Here is an 18,195-nt window from a genome sequence, read left to right as displayed (position 1 = left end):
TGGCCGTCCTAGAACTCTGTGTAGCCCTGGTTGTCCTGGAACTTGCTCTGTAGACCAGGCTAACCTCAAACTCAGAGACCAGCCTGCCTCTGCTCCCCAAGTACCGGGACTAAAGGGGTGAGCCACCACGCCCAGATGAACTTGAATTCCTATTCTTCGTGCCTCAGACTCCCAAGTGTTCAACTTCTCTCACTTCTTTCTGTGGCTTCTTCCTTCACCTGGCTCCTCCACATCACCAGCCTCAGCTGCTTGATAAAGCACCTCTGACTACCGTAGTGCCCTACAGACAGCCCCATAATCTCAGGTTCTGGCCGTGAGTTTCCTGGGTACGTGGCAAGCTGCTGGGACAAATGCTCCAAGTCCAGGGCTGGATGCGGGCCAAGTGTTCACTGTCCTGATGGTGGGGCTCCAGGGCCCCCCAGAGAGCAGGGCTGAAGCAGGCATGCCCAGCTTCCCTTAGGGTAGGTCCCAATGTATGAGCCGAGCGAGCGTACCATGCCAGAGCTGCTGGGCCAAGACAGTGCAACTGGAACAGCCCTAACACTAATGTAATAAAGGAGACTCCCGATCATGACCGTGTGAGCAGGAGGTGGTCCCCAAGGGCCCCTCTCAGACTAGACCAGCTGGATAGCCCTGAATAAGTCAAGTCTCTCCCTGGCATCAATGTCGCTGCTAACAATTACTGAGAGCTAAGCGGCGAGTGTCCATGTCCATGTCCCTCCAACTGGACCCTGGCCTAAGGAGTACCACATGCATGTGCCCACCCTCTGCCTGGCCACTGATCTCTAAAGCAGGCAGAGGGTGGGAGAGTGAGGCTGGGACTACTAGTGTGGATGACAGGAGGTGACAAAATGGGACCCCAGACAGACCCAGGGTCTGCAGCTGACTCCAGGATGCTTTTCTAGTTCCTAGGCACGGCACCAGGTAAACAAGTGACATTGGGTTTTGGTCAGCAAGAGAGGGAAGGAAGCCCCTCTACTTCAGGACTGGTCAGTGTGCCTTTCCCTGCCCAGAAAACAGTGAAGCTGGGCTGCCAGGGTCCACCAATGCAGGGCCAGGCTCTTCTCTACCATGGTCTTAAAGGATGTTTCCACACTGGGCTCTGCCTGCACAGTTCACACAGACACCTGCCTCTCCTAGTCCACCTCTTCTTGGAGTGACTGCCGTTTTCCTGGGTCTTTTAGGTTTCCTGGCTAGCCTTACCTCCCCAGCTCCCATTTCCTGTCAAGACTCTGTTGTGGGGCTGCTGTGGGATGTCTTTCTGTACACTGTGAATATGGGTCACTCTGATTGGTTGACAAATAAAGCTGTTTGGCCAATGGCGAGGCAGAATAAGGTTAGGCAGGACATTCAAACTGAAGAGATGGGAGAAGAAAGGAGAGACGCTAGCCCACTGCCCTAGAAGCAACAAGATGCCAGCAGACCGGTAATGCCATGCCCATGTGGCAACATATAGATTAACAAAAATGAGCTGAATTAAGGTATAAGAGCTAGCTAGCAAGAAGCCTGACCTATAGGCCATACAGTGTGCAAATAATATAAGCCTCTGTGTGTTTTCTTGGGACCAATGGCTGCGGCACACGGACAGAAGAGATTCGTCCCAACAGTGGGACGGGAGAAACTTATGGTTACATGGGACTGGTCTTTAATCCCAGCAATGGGAGGCAGAGGCAGTGGGATCTGAGTTCAAGGCCAGCCTGGTCTACAGAGCAAGTTCCAGGACAGCCAGGGCTACACAGAGAAACAAAACAAAAGACTCCCTGGTCCTTGTCTCCTTCTCCCTGTACCTGAGGCCACAGATACTGGTGCACACCTGGTGGACTAAGGTGACCTTCAGTTGGGCCTCCCTGTATGCGACACCCACATGTTTCCATTCACAGGACCTCAGCCAGAATGTGTGGAGGGTCACAGAACTCCAATAGAGCTTCCTCTTCCTAAGTCTGCTCCTGAGCCAGAAACTCAAGGGGGAGTCCCTCCTGCCAGCCATGCAGGAAGCTAGGAAGCTCAGCCTGTCCTCTGCCTCCCTCAGTCACCCCCTGAGGCCATCAGCCAACCTTTCCCTAGAATCTCTTACAGACAGCCCCTGGTCCCATCCCATAGGCAACAGCAATGATACCAACTCCTGCCAGCACGCACACTAGTCTCCTCCCCACGCCACCCCGTACTTCAGGACAGAAAAGTTCCCTGGGTACCACCCCCACTTCACCTTCTTCCACCTTCGCTGGGTTCTCTAGGTGACCTGGCTCCTGGCACACTCCTCTGAGCCTCCCTCCAGCCCTTAGTGAAGGGGTCTCCCCCAGGACACTCCCTCCCACCCAGTCTCTCTCTACTCCAGACTCCCACACGCTTCCTGTCTCAGCCTCCTAGACATGCTAAACCCCACCCTGCTAAGCCTCTAAACTCTGTGGGCTGACAGGAGTGCTCCTGTCATTGAGGAGCAATTAGCACTTTCCCTGTGGTCATCAACCCCAAGAGGACAGGACCAGGCGAGCTGGCTCCCTCACTTAAGTCCTCAGAAGCTCGACAGACCCTCAGGAGCTGGAGGCTGTGTGTCTGTAAACTCCAGTGCTCTCTGGCCTACAGTTCTCCCCTCCTGACTCATCTTACAGCTCGGGGAAGTTAAGGTGACTCTCCTGAAGCCAAACGCATGCAACATGTGTAGGAATCCAGCTGTGTGGGAATTCAGAGTCTCACATTTTCAAAGTTTATCCTTTCCAGGTACCGGTACCACCCCTGGAGGCATCCCTTCTACAGGTTCCATAACCATAGACTGAACCAACCAGGGATCGAAAAATTCAGAAAACAAACCCTGCATCTGTACTAAGGGGCGTAGACTTTTTCCTCGGCATTCCATAAACAACCCACTGTAACAACTATTTACATGGCATTACATAGAATGAGGCAGCAAATGCCATCCAGAGATGACTTACAGAGCATGGGAGGATTATGTCAGCTGCATACAGATGCTAATTTGCTTTATAAAAGGGACTTGAGTGTCCATGGATGTCTGGTGCCCATGCGGGCTTCTGGAGCCATCCCCCTCTAGATATTGAGGGATGTCTGTAACGGCAATAAAACATCAGCCCCCAAGTGCCAAGTTATGACAACCCCAGCGCCACTTTCCCCCACTCTTTCTGCAATGACAGGAATGGAGCCTAGGCCCTTCCATTGGTGTGTGTGTGTGTGTGTGTGTGTGTGTGTGTGTGTGTGTGTGTGTGTGTGTGTGTAATGTGACTAAGGCTTAAACCAGGTCCTCATGCCTGCTAGGCAAATATTCTACCAATAATCTACATTCCCAGCCCTTGGCCCACATTTTATTTATTTATTTATTTATTTATTTGTTTTTGTTTTGTTTTTGTTTTTTTGAGACAGGGTTTCTCTGTGTAGCCCTGGCTGCCCTGGAACTCTCTTTGTAGACCAGGCTGGCCTTGAACTCAGAGATCTGCCTTCTTCTGCCTCCTGAGTGCTGGAATTAAAGGCATGCACCGCCACCACCTGGTCACATTTTATTTTGAGAAAGAATTTTAGTAAGTTGTCCAGCTGTCCTTGAACTCACTCTGTAGCCTAGACAAGTCATGAACTCTCCATCCTCCTGTCTCGGCTTCCCAAAGAGCTTGGGCTACAGACCAGTCTGTCTCATCACACCTAGTATAGTACACTCTTTGTTCAGACCATGTCTTTAAACGCCTAGCAGGAGGTTAGGAAAAGTGTTAGTCAGCGCCCCTTAGAGACACTGAGTCACAAACACGAGGGACCGGCCCTTCAGCAACAAGCCCTGCCATCAAGAATCAAGGCCAGGTTTGTCTGAACCACCGGCCTCCTTTTCTCCCTCTTCCCAGCCCAGGGCCTCCAGCCTGGGACTCAAGTTCAGGCCTGGGAGATCAGAGCCCCACCTTCTCTTCTGAATCCCGTCTGTCCCCTCCTGCCCACCTCCTCACCCACTCCCGCAAACCCTTGTCTCTCACCTGGATCTTGTGGTGGCTTCTAAATGGTCTTCTTACTCCAAGGCATCCCTCACTAACTCCTCATCCCAGGAAGCCACATGAGTATTTGAACTCTAACTCTCCCAAGTTAAGCTAGCCTGCACCCTAGGACTTCCAGGGCCCTGAGAAAACTGGCTTCTGCTTCCCTCTTGGGCCTCAGCAACCCCCTGGCCTTGCTCCTTTACCATAAGCCCCGGTGGCCATTCAGGGTCACTGAAGAATGGTTTGGTCAGGATTCCAAACACAGCTTGCTGTGTATTCCACAGCGGGGAGCCCCTCTCTGTTACTCTCCTTTTTAGGGGTTCGGTAACCCCCTCTCCCAGAAGCTCTTCCTGGCATCTAACCTTGAGTCGGCAGGCCAGAGCCTAAGGCGGTTTTTTTTCTGGCTCCAAAGGCTTCAGGACAGGTATACGAGGACCTGGAAAGTTCTGTCAGAGCCAGCTTCCATCCAGCCTGGACCTCCCTCCTCAGGCCACCTTACCTTCCCCTTCCTGGTGAGGATCTGCTTATAACACAACCAGCCTTCTCTCCTGATGTCACTGAAGGTTGCGTCAGAGAGGTCAGAGGTGGAGTGTCGCTTAGAGGGGGCCTCGGCATCTTCAGAGGTGCCCCAGCTGTCTAGAGACTGCAGGGAGAAGACACAGGGCGACTTAGGGCGGCTCCCACAGTACCGGCATCTCGGGAAGCCCATGGACCACGGGCGGCAGCCACGCAGGCCTGGCTGCGTCCGTGCTGTACTCTGATGTGCTGGGTGACCTCATGGGCCTTGCTTGTCCTCACTGGACCGTTTGTGTTGAGGTCATGAGACCTCGTGAAGAAGCCAGGAAGAGGAAAGGCTCCGATCTGCCAGCAGAAAGCATGCCTCCCCACGCTGGAAAAGACAACCTGGGCCTCCCCTCAGCTTTACAGCCTTGAAGGAATTGAGGAAACAGGGGAAGCGATTGTGGCAATAAGGAGGCGAGTCAACAGGGGAAGTGGGAACATCAACAAAGACTGAGTAGTGATGGGACAGGCAGTCAGCCCCACCAGGAGTCCATCGGGAAGTGGTGGTGGCAACAGGAATCCAGCCTCAGAGCTGGCACATCCAGGGGGAGGTCGGCCAGCTGAGGAAGTGATGAGGGCAGCCGGGTGGCCATGTCTGTAAGGTGCTAAGCCAACAAGAGACACGTGCATGCGAGGAAAGTGCACAAACTACCGAAGAGCGACAGGAAACGGGGGGGGGGGGGGGGGGCTGCGGCTTCAAAGCCAGCCTCAGAGGACCGCAAAAGCACAGCAGGGGTACAGTGCTCCTAGAACTCAGGAGGCTGAGGCAGGAAGGTCCCGAGGCCAGCCTGGACCCAAGCCCTGTCTTCAAGGCCTATCAAGACCCTGTCCTAAGAAAACTGAGGGCTGGAGGGACAGCTCAGTAGTTAAGAGCCCTGGCTCCTCTCGCAGAGAACCCGGGTTCAGTTCCCACCACCCACATGGCAGCTCACAGCCATGTGACACCAGATCCTGGGGAACAGTGCCTTCTTCTGACCTCCACAGCAACAGTCATGAGCACAGAGCACAGACATACACAGGCAAAACATGCATACACATGAACTAATCAACAAATCTAAAAGAAAATTAAGAAAAAGAATCTGGAAAGACCCATACTGTAGGGCTAACAAACACCTACAGGTCCAGCTCCAGGAGGCTCCTATGCCTCTGGTCTCCTCAGGCACCAGCGCTCAGCTGCACACACACACACACACACACACACACACACACACACACACACACACGTGCTTTGCTGGCTTACCCCATCGGTGAAGAAGCTCCGTAGCATCCGTAGGCTGGGTACCCGGTTGGGAAGGCGCCTAGGGAGCAAGGACCCAAGGTGAGGGCTGTGGATGGCCCTCATTCTCATCACCCACCCAAACCCACGGCCCAAACCTAGAAGAGCAGAAGCCACCCCACCCCAGACAGACAGGGCCTCACCGGAACACTCGGCCCTCATCACGGAAGGTGTTGAGTCCGTCATCACAGGACTTGGAGCGCTCTGTGGTGATGGCCAGCAGGTAGGAGGAGCGCCGGCCTGCCTTGATGCTGCCTGAAAAGGGGCCCACACGAGGCCTCGGGATTAGCAAGCAGACTGGGAGCGACCCTAGGAACCCTCCCTTCCGGTCAGGGTCAGGAGTGGGCTCTCCCTGGGGCCCCAGAAGACCCACAGGGACCAGGCAGCAGAGGAGGGGGTGACACAGGATGGAGATACTCACTGCAATCCTGGGAGTAATGGCGGCTGAGGGCAAAGGTGAAGGTTGGTGAAGACGGGCTTGTGCCCAGGACAGGGGCTGAGTTCATGGCACTGGAGACCACCGCAGAGGCAGGGACATGCTTGGCTTGGAGGTCAATGCTGGGGCTGGTGGGCTCATCTGCCAGCAGAGGACAGAAGGTGTGAAGGACACGAGCGGCCTGAATACCCCAGTCGGAGCAGGCTTTGGGCACACACAAGCTGCAAACCCCTCAACCCTTCCCCACGAGGGCATCTCTGGCCACAGGCCCACTGCGCGGGGTGCCTCGCCCACCAGACTGTGGCCAGGGAGAATATTCTCTTAGCAGGGCTGAGCCTCCCCCTTGCATCAAGGGCACCAAGGAGTGTGACTGAGCCACCCCGCTTGGAGCGAGCTCCTAAAACACAGACAGTAGTCCATCAGTTTGGTGGCTTCTGAGGACAAGCCCTATGTCTCCCCACGAGACCATTGGATGGGGGCACCTGACAGTGGCCCAGCTGGATCCCCACTTCAGGCTGCTGATGGCATCACATCATCCTATTTAAACTTCCTCTTCAGTTCCCAGGCTGCTCAGCTCCAAACCCAGCCCCAGGTCTTAGGCCTAACATCATCATCTTGCATTCCAGGCTTTCTCCAAAGCCCCTAACCCAGCCCAGCCCAGCCTCCATCCTCACAGCCCTAACCCTTTTCATGTTCTTTCTGCACTCCCACCCCCAATACAGAGATGAGGCGCCACCCTCCAGGCAAGCCAGAGATCTGGGGATCACCCCTGCTCTGCCTTCTTGCTTCCCGCCCCCACTCTATAGCCATCACAGCCTCCTCGGTTCTTAGGGTGAAATCCAAGCTTGGCCTTGGGCCGGAGAGGACCACATGGCCTGGAAGAGCATCCCGCCTCTCCCACTGCAGGCTCAACACAGTCCCATCTTTCTCTTTGAATACTCTTCCTCAGTCTACCTTGAATCCTTCTTAACCAAGTGTTTCTCCAGTATTTTCCCAGTGCCGACCACACCCGGTTAGGCCACAGAGCCCTTCCCCATCCCCAGAGTCTGTCCCATTTCTTTCTGTCCGACCTCCATCCCCCAGGGAAGCAGAAGCCTAGCACAGTGCCTGACGTAAATACTTGTGGGAGGAATGTAGGACAGGCGGGAAAAAACAAAGACTGAAAGACACAAAGGGTGAGAGGAAGAACAGAGGAAGGAAGGAAGGATGAAAGTTAAGGATGATGAATGAATAGACGGAAGGAATGAAGGAACAAAGGAAGGCAAAAAGAAGAGGAGAAGGGTGAAGGAAGGAAGGAAGGAAGGAAGGAAGGAAGGAAGGAAGGAAGGAAGGAAGGAAGGCGGAAGGCAGGCAGGAAAAACTGGCTGGAAAGATGGCTGGAAGAACGGATAAGTGGGAGAAAGGATGACTGAAGGATGGGCAAACCCAGAGGAGCCCAGAGTCATGGCACAGTAGACACAAAAGTGAGGACACAAAAGGACAGAGACTAGGATCCTTAGCCAGCTGCCTGTAACACCACTCACCAATGAAGGGAATGGAAGCCAACGAGTCTTCTGTAGCGGCCAAAGGGGCCACCTTCCGGCCTGGGCGCTCCCCTCTGGGCTCCGGCTCTGGGACTCATCACCAAAGCCAAGGTTCATCTGCCTTGCTGGGGTCAGCTGGACCTTGCGACCTGTTGGAGGCTTCTGCCTCAGGACCACCTCATCACGGTGATCCTCTGTGGGAGGCTCCAGGGTTCGGCTGCTAGGTTCTGGCCGGACGACTCTAGGTGGTTCAGAGGCCTCTGGTGGGAACGGTGCAGGAGATTGGGCCAAGTTGAAGGTGGGAGTCCCCCAAAAGGTGAGTCCCGGAAAGAGAGAGCATGCAGGAGACCAGTCCGGCGCTGGAATGATGGGCTATAGCTCCGATATCCGATGTACCCAATGTCATCCAGGCCCTGCAGGCCAGACGGGGGAGGGGCCTGGGACCCTTGAAGGTCCGAGAAGGGCAAGCAGAGGTTCGGGCAGACGGCCGCTGGGAAGCCCAACCACAGCGTTCAAGGCGAGGTGACACCAGCGCTCCGGGCCCCAGGGCTTCGGCCGAGCGGGTAGCCTGGCTCAGGTAATCGTCTGAGCGAGCTCGGTGCCAGCCCTCCTGGCCCAGCTGGCTCAAGGCATCCTGGGAGGTGGAGCAGGGCCATGGGTGGTGGGCAGTCACATCCTCCAACGGTCCTGGGAGGCACTGCGGGCCCGGGGGGGCATGGCTGGGCACCGTCTCTCCCCCGCCCTGCGGGGTATCTGATTTGACAGCCAGTGTGACAGAGCCTGCTGGCACTCCAGTCTGCTGGGGAGCACCCGGCTACCGGGCTCTGGGAAGGCACGCGGCGTCCGGGACTCTGAAGGGTGGTGGGCAAAGGCACCAGGGCTTGGGCGGGCTGGCTCATCCCCAATGAAGAGTTGTCCAGTTGGGCACGGGTGGCAGATGGGACACGGGACCCTGGGTCACTCCAGGCCGCGGGACTCCGGGGATCCGTGGGCAGTGCTAAGATGGGCTCAGGCACCATAGTGGCCCAGGCAGAGGCCCGGGTCGGCGGGGCATAGGACTTCCGTGGGTAGCAGAGTGGAGGTGGTTCTGGGATGCTGCGTGCCTCTCCAGAATACGGCTCGTTGCCCTTCAGGTAGGCATCCTGGAATAGGCCTGACCGAAACAAGAGCATAGAACCGTGACCAGACTGACTCAGGACAGAAATGAGACAACCCTAGGATGCCAAAGTCCTCAGAAGGGAATGGAAGGGAGACATCCTTAAGTAGGGACATCCTGAGTGGATGAGTACATGCTCCAAGGAGAGTCCTGAGGGAGGACAAAGACTCTCTCTCTCTCTCTCTCTCTCTCTCTCTCTCTCTCTCTCTCTCTCTCTCTCTCAAGAAATAGCCAGATTTCTCTAAGATTTATAACAAGGACATCCTTTAGCCACAAACATTCCAACAGCTGTTTGCTAGGGGCCTCCCCCATCCTGTCCTCGGCCGCCTACTGTTCCTTTATGTCCAGCGATGCCCACAGCCCCTGGAGGACACTGGAAATGGGCAGAAATCTGTCAAAGTGGAAGAAGACAGTGGAAAGCTGGCTAAGGGGTGTGTCCAAGGAGGGGTGGTCTGAGGGTGGGCAGCGGCTGAAGAGCCCACTGCCCCTTTAATACAGGGTGGTGTGAGCTGGGCCCCAGGGCTTGAGCCTTGGGATGAACATGACCACTTCTTGCTCCCCAGTAGCCAGCTTAGAGAAGGGGCTGGACTGGCTAAGGGCCTTGGGCCACCTCCGGCCACCCCAGGCCTGGAATTTGGCACGGGCTGCTAAAGCTGACGCTGCATTGCTGAGGAGGACAGGGCTGGCGCCCAGGCTCAGCCTAAAAAGGAGGCAGCCCCCAGGGACAGCAGTCCTTGTGTCCCTGGCCCAGCCCAGCGCTAGCTGAGCTGACGGGGACTGTCTCAGGATGAAGAAGCAAAGGGTGGAAGGGTGAGCCCAGACACACACACACTACACCACATCACAGAGACGGCAAGATACACACCCTGACACACACATGCAGCACACACAATGAAATACACAAACAACTACCCCTCCAGTCCCAAACACAAACATCATGTGACAAGGACCAGCTAACCACACCCCCGCACACTCGGCCCTCCAGCCTGGCATACTGGGCCAGCAGCACATACCTCTCCCTCCTGCCATCCTGTCGGCTCCCGGGGCTCCCAGCATCACGGTGGTGGGGGCAGCATCCCGTGCCTGCTACCCTGCTGCCTCTCACCGCAGCCCCTGCCCTGCTGATCTGGGTCCCTCAGTCCCCTCAGTCAGCCCTCCCTGAAGCTCCCCCTCTTCCCCACCCGGCTCTCTTTCGGCTGCCTGGCGGTAGGAGGAGGAGGATGGTGTGGAGGGGACTTGCCGCGTCGGTGGTGGCGTCAGCAGCTGCCGCCGCCCGATTGGCCTCCAGCCTTGGCTCCCAACCACAGGAATGCCTGGGCCCCACCCTCAGGCTGGCTGGAGATGGCGGGGTAGTGGAAGCTCCCAGATGTTGACATCTGGGGCTGGCAGCCCACTTGGGTCTAAGTCTGGCAGAGTTCAAGGCTGCTGCCCTTGCCACCCCTTGGATCTGAGAGCTGGACTGAGCCTGGGTACCCCAGGGTCATGTCCTGCTGCTCTCTCATAAGTGGCCTCGCCTCAAGTCTGGCATACAGGCAAGCGCTTTAAGACTTGGGGTGAGCCATCCACATCTCTGAGCCTCCATTCTCTCCTCTTCATCTCCAGGAAGAGCAAGGGGACATCTGAGGTCAGGAATGGAGGTTCCCAGGGAGGCATCATGCCAAGTGTGGCCCTGTCATTACAGTGACAGAGCCACAGCCAAAGCCAGCGCAGCAGCGCCGAGCCTCTGGGGCTTGGCCCTCAGCCATCCTCTGAGGGGCAGTGACCTAAGGAACAAGCAAGCTGGCGTCTGCATAGGATTCAGGAGACCAAGACCAGGGCACTAGGCAACAGGGAGCGTTCCAGGCTCCAGGCACGGGGCTTTGGCTTTTACTTCACACAGCACATGTGGGACGTGCCTTTTGGGGGCGGCACCCTCCCTATCATGTTCTGAGTGTGCTGAGGCGTTGGGGGCGATGGGCTCAGAATTTATATCCCCATGTGTCTGAATTTGGGGTCCGGTGCTATCACTGAGCACGGGCGCCTGAGAAGGGGTGCAGCATGCTGTGACGGTTCTGGGCTGCACTGTGATAGCACGCAGTGTGTGTTTATGTCACAGCAGCACAGAATCCAGATGTGTGCAGCGTTTGTGTTACAAGACCGAGGTGCGAGTGAGGCTGCTGCTGTGAGATCTCGCTGTGTGTTACACAGGTGTTGTGGTGCACTGGCCTGGAGAGTGAACCATGGTGACAGAAACAGAGAGAGCATCTGTCAGCCTGGGCCTGCAATGCTGTGTCTTCTATGGAGCTGAGTCATACAGCGCTAGGCAAGGGTGAGTGTCCTGATCTATACTAAGTGGTATCTGTGATTGTGGGATGTGTTGAAAGGTGATGTTGGGTGTGTGCATGTATGGACACATCCACAGAGCCATGTTCCCTCAGGCCAAGTGGGTAGGGGGTGCAGGGAGCAGGCATCTCTCACAGGAGCAGACAAGAACATGCCAGGCTGGCAGGGCCCGCTGGGCCACCCTTTCAGATACCCTGGCAGGAATCCTGCCTACCAAGGCCAGCACCTCCTGCCTCCCTAGCACAGAGCAGCCTAGAGTGAGGCAACAAGCAGCCCCAGCCCAGGGATGGGCCTGGAAGCCCCAGTTGAGCAACAAAAGGCAATTCCCTCCTCTTTTCTCCCACAGGGGCCCAGAAGACCGTGCTGAGCCCAGGCCCTCCATGCAGACTGAGGAACTCACCAGCTGGAGGATGTCCTCATCCTTGGGCATGATGGAGAGCTCCAGGGTGTCATCACTGCTGAGACAGGGAGAGAGTCAAGCCAGAGGTGACAGGGTCTGGGGGAGAGGGATCCAGTTGCAGGGCCCAGGTTGGGGGAGGGGAGTCTGCATGCTACCCTGGAAGGAAGAAGGTCGACTGCTCACCTGTTCTGGATCAGCCCTATGACCTGGGAGTATGTCTTCCCAATGACGCTCTCCCCATTCACCTTCACCAGCCGATCTCCTAGGGACAAGGAGTGGGGCCACATGTCAGAGTCCAAAGCAGAGGGTGGAGGGTACCCCTGCACCAAGCATGAACGAGTGAGAGGAGAGGAACCTCCTCAGCGTCTGGTTCAAGAACCCCAACCCAGTTAGAAGGAAAGGGAGCCCCAGAGGAGTGTGTTAAACCACTGGGCAGGCTTACCTGTGCGAAGCCCCGCCCTGTGGGCGGGGCCACCATCCTTCACATTCTTCACAAAGATGGTGTCCATGGGCTCCAGGCGGTGCCGAGGGAGGGTCCTGGTGGGCATCAGCCAGGTTAGCTGGGGGTGGCTGCTGAAGGCCACACCCATGCACAGCTACACACACAGGACACACACTCAGAGGATGATCACATACAGACACAAGCATGCAATGACCCGCACTTCCACAGGACCTATGCCCACAGCCATGAGCTGAGTCCCTATCCTGTGCTAGAAGCCAGGCTACACAGGATGTGTGGACACACACAGCCTTGCCCTCCCAGAGTTCACTGTCAAGCAGACGTCACATACAATTCACAAGACAAGGGAAGGGTGCCATATGGGAGGCCCCTACGGTGCCCACAAGTCAGTTCAGTAGGGAAAGACATTTGCATGGTCTGAATTCAATCCCTGAAACCCACATAAAGGTGGAAGGAGAAGTCGGGCGGTGGTGGCACACGCCTTTAATCCCAGCACTCAGGAGGCAGAGGCAGGTGGATCTCTGTGAGTTTGAAGCCAGCCTGGTCTACAGTGAGTTCCAGGACAGACACCAAAACTACACAGAGAAACCCTGTCTCGAAAAAAACAAAAACAAAAACAAAAAGGTGGAAGGAGAGAGCGAACTCCACCAAGTCGTCCTCTGATCTCTGAACACTCACTCGGCATGGTACACTCTGGCATTAACCGAGCACACACACTGATAATGTTCAGCCCTTATCGGGGCTGGAGAGTTAAGAGCATTGGCTGCTCTTGCACAGGCCTGAGTTCGGTTCCAGCACCCACGTGGCAGCTCACAACTGCCTGTAACTCTAGTGCCAGGGGATCTGATGCCCTCTTCTACATACTCAGGCTCCTGCACACACATGGTGCAGAAACATACTTACACCCAGGCACACACAAAGGTAAAATATTTTTTTTTTAAGTGCACCTATCAAGTCTTGAAGATGCAAGCTGTGGGAGACCTCACATGTATGGAGAGATGACATCACACAGGACCAGAAAGATACCCAATATGTCTCCCGCCCTTCTTCCTTCTCCAGGGTCAGGGCTCCAGCAGAAGCCTGAGAGCCCTGGGATGGGCACAGGATGGAAACTAACTCCGTCACGTGCCAGCAAGACGCCCCCACTGGAGCCTGTGCTGGGACAGTGGCACGAGAACCCAGGAGAATCATGTCCCCAAGGCTGCCCACAGACAGAGGCAGGAAAGCTGCCTATTTGGGGAGTTCAACTTTAAATACTTGGGGAGCTTGAGAGCCAGCAAAGGACCCTTAAGGTAGCAAAGGTAGGCCGGCTGTGGTGGCACACCCTTTTAATCCCACAATCGGGAACTCTCTGAGTTGAGGCCAACCTGGTCTACAGGGTGAGCTCCAGGACAACCAAGGCTGCACAGAGAAACCCTGTCTCGAAAACAAACAAACAAAAAGACAGCAAAGGTGACAATTAGGCGAGCTAGGCTCACTTTAAGACACGCCTTAGGGCCTCACTATTCCTTCCGGGACCTCACTGTCCACTCACAAGATGAACCCATGCTTAGTACGCCCCAACCCTGATCCACAGGCCCTGTTGCCTTAGCCTAGACTTTTTTCTGGGAGAAAGTAGTGGGAGGGGTGGACCAGATGGGGATCTGTCACCCAGAGTACTCAGAATCAGATGGCTGTGGGAGGGACAGGCCCATAGGAAGACACCGTGAGAGGGAAAAAACGGGAGGGAGAACAGAATGAGGAGGAGATGCCTGGAGCCAGCTTAGCCAGAACAGAGAGGAGAAAGACTAGACGGGGACAAGAAGAGGGTGAGGCCCACTGGGTGCCGGAGGAGAGACTGAAGCCCGGCCCCACCCCAGCTCCACCCCCTTACCTCCTCCTCGGCCTCGGCCTCCATTCTCTTCCTCCTGCAGGGAACAGAGAGATGGGTGTGGTACCTGTGCAGCCCCAGCCGCAGCAGCAGCATGCTGCACCCGAGCAGCCCCGCGGAGCCAGCCCCACTCCAACCCTTGTCTCCTTCCAACTAGCCAACAGCAAGGAGATGGGAGAGTTGTCAGAGCAGTCCCGGGTCCGAACAAGTATCCCAGCAATACCTACACCCTATTCTCAGACCTGTCAATCCCACCACACCAGCATCCCAGGCTTCCAAGAACATCCATTCTACCAGGGATCCAGGCCCTCTTCCCCTAGGGAGGCTGCAGCCCAGGGGAGGAGGTCCCCATCACACAGGAGCCAGGAGGACAAAGATAAGGAGCCTGAAAGTGTAAACAGGGCTATCTCTCTCCAAGAATGGGCTGGGAGGTCCGATTAGCAAGGGGGAGGGGTGAGCAAGTAGCAGAAGTCAGACTACAGCATTCTGGTCTGCAGGGGAAGAAGAGGGGCCAGGAAAAGTCCTCTGATAAGCAGAAGTGGGTGTCAGGCAAGGAGCAGGATTCTTGCAGCTACCTGCAGGGGTGAGGGTCGGCTGCTGGGAGGGCGGGGTCCATCTTGGGGAAGGTATTGGCATTGGGGAAGAACCAGAAGAAGGACAGAGACAGGCTGAGCCAGCAACTATAACATCTCAGAGTTGACAGGACCTTAAGGGTCATACTGCTGTGTCCCGTTCCCCCCCCTGCCCCCGGTTCAGGAGCAGGACCAGGACCCAAACTCAGGACTCACTGGTGGCCCAGTCAGGTCAAGGTGGGCCAGGAAAGTGGCGGAGTGCTGTTGGAGCCCGGGCCTCTGCCCAGCTCCCCGTGGGAGGTGCATGCCCACTGATAGGAGCTGACAGCATTGGCAGCGGGTGGCAGAGGCAGACAGATGCATTTAGACAGCTCAGCTCACTGCAGGCTCCCAGGCAGAGCACTCTGGCCTCCTACTGCCTCAGGAGGAGAGCTTCTCTCAGGCCGGGGCAGGTTCTAGAAAGGGAGGGAGCCATCCTGGCTTGTCTTGCCCCAGAGTTGGCCAGTGGCCCACGAGAAAGAGAGGCCACCATGCTAGACCACGGTCTCTGTCACGGCCCCTTCTCCACAGTGTCCGGAGAGAAGGTGGAAGGAGCTAGGAAGGAGGAAAGGAAGGAGGAGGAGGGCTTCCAGGAGAGACGGGGCTGGTGCCCTGGGTCACCTGACGCTTAGGCATAGTCACAGCCAATGACATGATGGCCCTGGTGTCAAAGATTCATACACATGTGAAAGCCGTAAAGCATGTGACAGACATGTACACATACCACAAACCTACAGACACCACACACACACACACACACACACACACACACACACACACACACGATACACACAGACATATAGAGAAACCTAATGCTTTGGTGTGGGGCAGGTGGGGTCAAGGTACCCAAGCGATAATCCCCCAACAGTTGTGCAGGCTGATCAGCCTTGGGGGCAAGAGAGAGAGGGGTTCATAACTTTTATAGCAATCTGTCTCCTCTGCAGGAAGAGAAGTTGGGAACCCGATTGCTGCCTGGTTATCTGCCTGTCTTCCACACTCTTTGCTTTCAGGACGCTCTCTCAGCTGGAGGCCTGTTTGGATCTATGATTCAGAGAGCCTCGGGCGTCTGTATTAGGGCTGGAAAGCTCTTAGGGATCAAGGCAATAGCAGCCCACAGGAGAACTCAGTCACAGAGGGGTGAGATGGCACTAAATCCACAATGACCAAATCCACAACACAGGATTGAGTTAGGATTAAGAGTCGGGGCCCTAGACCCTCCCCCAGGACTCTTTCCAGGAAATAAAGGAGAGGTGTCCCTGACCCCTCAGCCAGGGGATAGAAAGAGCTGACCCAGGTCAAGATCCAGTGGACAAGCGAACAAGGAGCCCGTTACCCAAAATGATCATTCCCTTTCCAGAGACTGCGCGCGTGTGCGAGTGTGTGTATGTGTGTGTGTCTGTGTGTCTGTGTGTGTCTGTATGTCTGTGTGTCTGTGTGTGTCTGTGTATGTGTGTCTGTGTGTGTGTGTCTGTATGTCTGTGTGTGTGTGTCTGTATGTCTCTGTGTGTGTGTGTGTCTGTGTATATGTGTGTCTCTGTGTTTGTGTCTGTATGTCTCTGTGTGTGTGTCTGTATGTCTCTGTGTGTGTGTCTGTATGTCTCTGTGTGTGTGTCTGTATGTCTCTGTGTGTGTGTGTCTGTATGTCTCTGTGTGTGTGTCTGTGTGTGTGTTGCACACGCACATGCAGCCCTGCACGTACTGACTTCTCACCTCTGCATCCCCTTGTCAAGACCCATTCCAGAAAAGTTAGGAGTTTGTCCACAGTCACAGAGCAGGAGTCCTAGGCACAGCGGGTGCTGCGTCCCTACAGCTCTCCTCTTACACAGTTCAGAAGGGAGCCAGGCTGGACGCCTCGAGGGACTCCTCTGACAGGCCACTAGGGTAGGCCAACCAGCTTCTCTCTCCCATCAAGTTCCCCGCGCCCCCCATCCCCCCGCCCCCGCAGAGTGGCCGGGACTGGCAGGCTGGACGACGACGTACCTTCAGGCTGCAGTGAATGGCTGACTCGGGCGGGTACACGATGAAGTGACGCAGGGTGAAGCCAAAGCCATCCTGCAGACTTTTGCGCAGCAGCAGTGTCCTCGGCCCCTGCCAGGGGAAGGGGCGCCGAGAAGGGCACCCATCTCGTGGGCCCAGGGGAAGCTGCAGGAGCACAGGGAGACAGACGGATGAACATCGTATAGCCTATGGTATAGCCTATGCGCATGGCTCCGCACCTGCCTCCAGCTGCCCAGGAGCCGAGGACCTGACGGGGACCACCAACATCCACATCCACATCCACATCCACACCCACAGCCACAGCCACAGCCACAACCACAGCCACAGCCACAACCACAGCCACAGCCACAGCGTCCAGGTCCCTCCTGGGCCCTGACCCTGTCACCCAACCCTTCCTCTCTCACTCTTGGAAGCCTGACAGCTTCTTCCCTCTGAGTTTCTCCTTCAGTCTCTTCATGGCCTCCCTGGAAACTGAGCCAGTACACACTTACTGTGTGCCAGACACTGCACACACAGCTTTTCTGCACAGGAAGTTGTGCATAAAACTATTGCACATCCTCACACATACACTGACATGCATGAACACACTCAAACATACATACAACATATGCAGACATACCACAAATAGGAACACCAACAAATGTGTACACATAAGCTAGACAGTGGTGGCGCACGCCTTTAATCCCAGCACTCAGGAGGCAGAGGCAGGCGGATCTCTGAGTTCAAGGCCAGCTTGGTCTACAGAGTGAGTTTCAGGACAGCCAAGGCTATATGGAGAAACTCTGTCCCGAAAAAACCAAAAATAAACAAATAAATAAATGATAAAATAAAAAATAATAAATATGCATACAGGCAGACTCACAGAACCATGCAGGCACACTGGCATGAGCACAGGTACACATAACCAGTCTTGCATACATGCAGAGCACAGAGCCACATGTCTGCACAGACTGGCACAAAAATGCACTCTCCAAAAGTGTGGGATCAAAAGCCCCAACTGGACACCAGGCCACCAAAGGGACTTGCTGAGGTTGCAGAGCTCAGCCCAAAGGCCAGGCGGGTTCACCGGAAAGGCAGATGGCAGATACTGCCCTCCGTCCATCCTGCCAGAATGCTTGGGATTCCCCTGGATGTCATGGCAGGTTATCCAAAGACAAAGAGTTGAGGGGGCCAAGTAGGACCATATCTAGAGCAGGAGGCAAGAGATGACAGACAGAGAAGACTGTCTTGAGTGTCTTTGGACACGCAGATAAACAGCCAGTAACGAGTATGAGATAAATTGTATGCAGAGAGGCTGACAGAAGAGACTGGTGCTGGGCGACAGGCCGAGAGAAAAGCAAGAAGCCTTCAGCAAAGCCTCAGACCCCCAGAGCCATTGGGCAGCCTGAGCTAGCGTTTGCCTCTGATCCAAAGCCCTCAGGATGCCAAAAGCTTCCCCTCAGCTCTCCTTCCACAGGCCTCCACCCTTGCTCCTCTTTGGCCCCGGCAGGAACCTGAAGAGATGAAAGGCCCAGGTGGTATGGACCGTGGAAGTCCATCAGACCTGCTGTAAGGAGCGCCTTCGCATGGGAAGCTGCCCTTCGGCTGGCTGGAGAAAGCTCACAAACACCTGACCGC

General features: G+C 55.7%; 1 protein-coding gene across 1 annotated transcript in view; it reads right to left on the bottom strand.

Moving 5' to 3' along the window:
- LOC114688092 (rho GTPase-activating protein 23-like) overlaps positions 1-18,195 on the bottom strand; it is a 94,375-nt gene that overhangs the window by 45,633 nt on the left and 30,547 nt on the right. Inside the window, 15 exon segments of the mRNA XM_037201193.1 lie at positions 4,465-4,608; positions 5,767-5,824; positions 5,946-6,057; positions 6,224-6,379; positions 7,762-7,854; positions 7,857-8,066; positions 8,069-8,207; positions 8,210-8,442; positions 8,445-8,648; positions 8,651-8,903; positions 11,628-11,694; positions 11,823-11,901; positions 12,082-12,235; positions 13,893-14,006; positions 16,561-16,722. Of these exon segments, the coding sequence (XP_037057088.1) occupies positions 4,465-4,608; positions 5,767-5,824; positions 5,946-6,057; positions 6,224-6,379; positions 7,762-7,854; positions 7,857-8,066; positions 8,069-8,207; positions 8,210-8,442; positions 8,445-8,648; positions 8,651-8,903; positions 11,628-11,694; positions 11,823-11,901; positions 12,082-12,235; positions 13,893-14,006; positions 16,561-16,722 (2,178 nt within the window).

This window comes from Peromyscus leucopus, chromosome 8b (assembly GCF_004664715.2).
Source record: "Peromyscus leucopus breed LL Stock chromosome 8b, UCI_PerLeu_2.1, whole genome shotgun sequence".
In the NCBI taxonomy this organism is placed as follows: domain Eukaryota; kingdom Metazoa; phylum Chordata; class Mammalia; order Rodentia; family Cricetidae; genus Peromyscus; species Peromyscus leucopus.
This window is presented reverse-complemented; position numbering and strand designations above follow the sequence as displayed.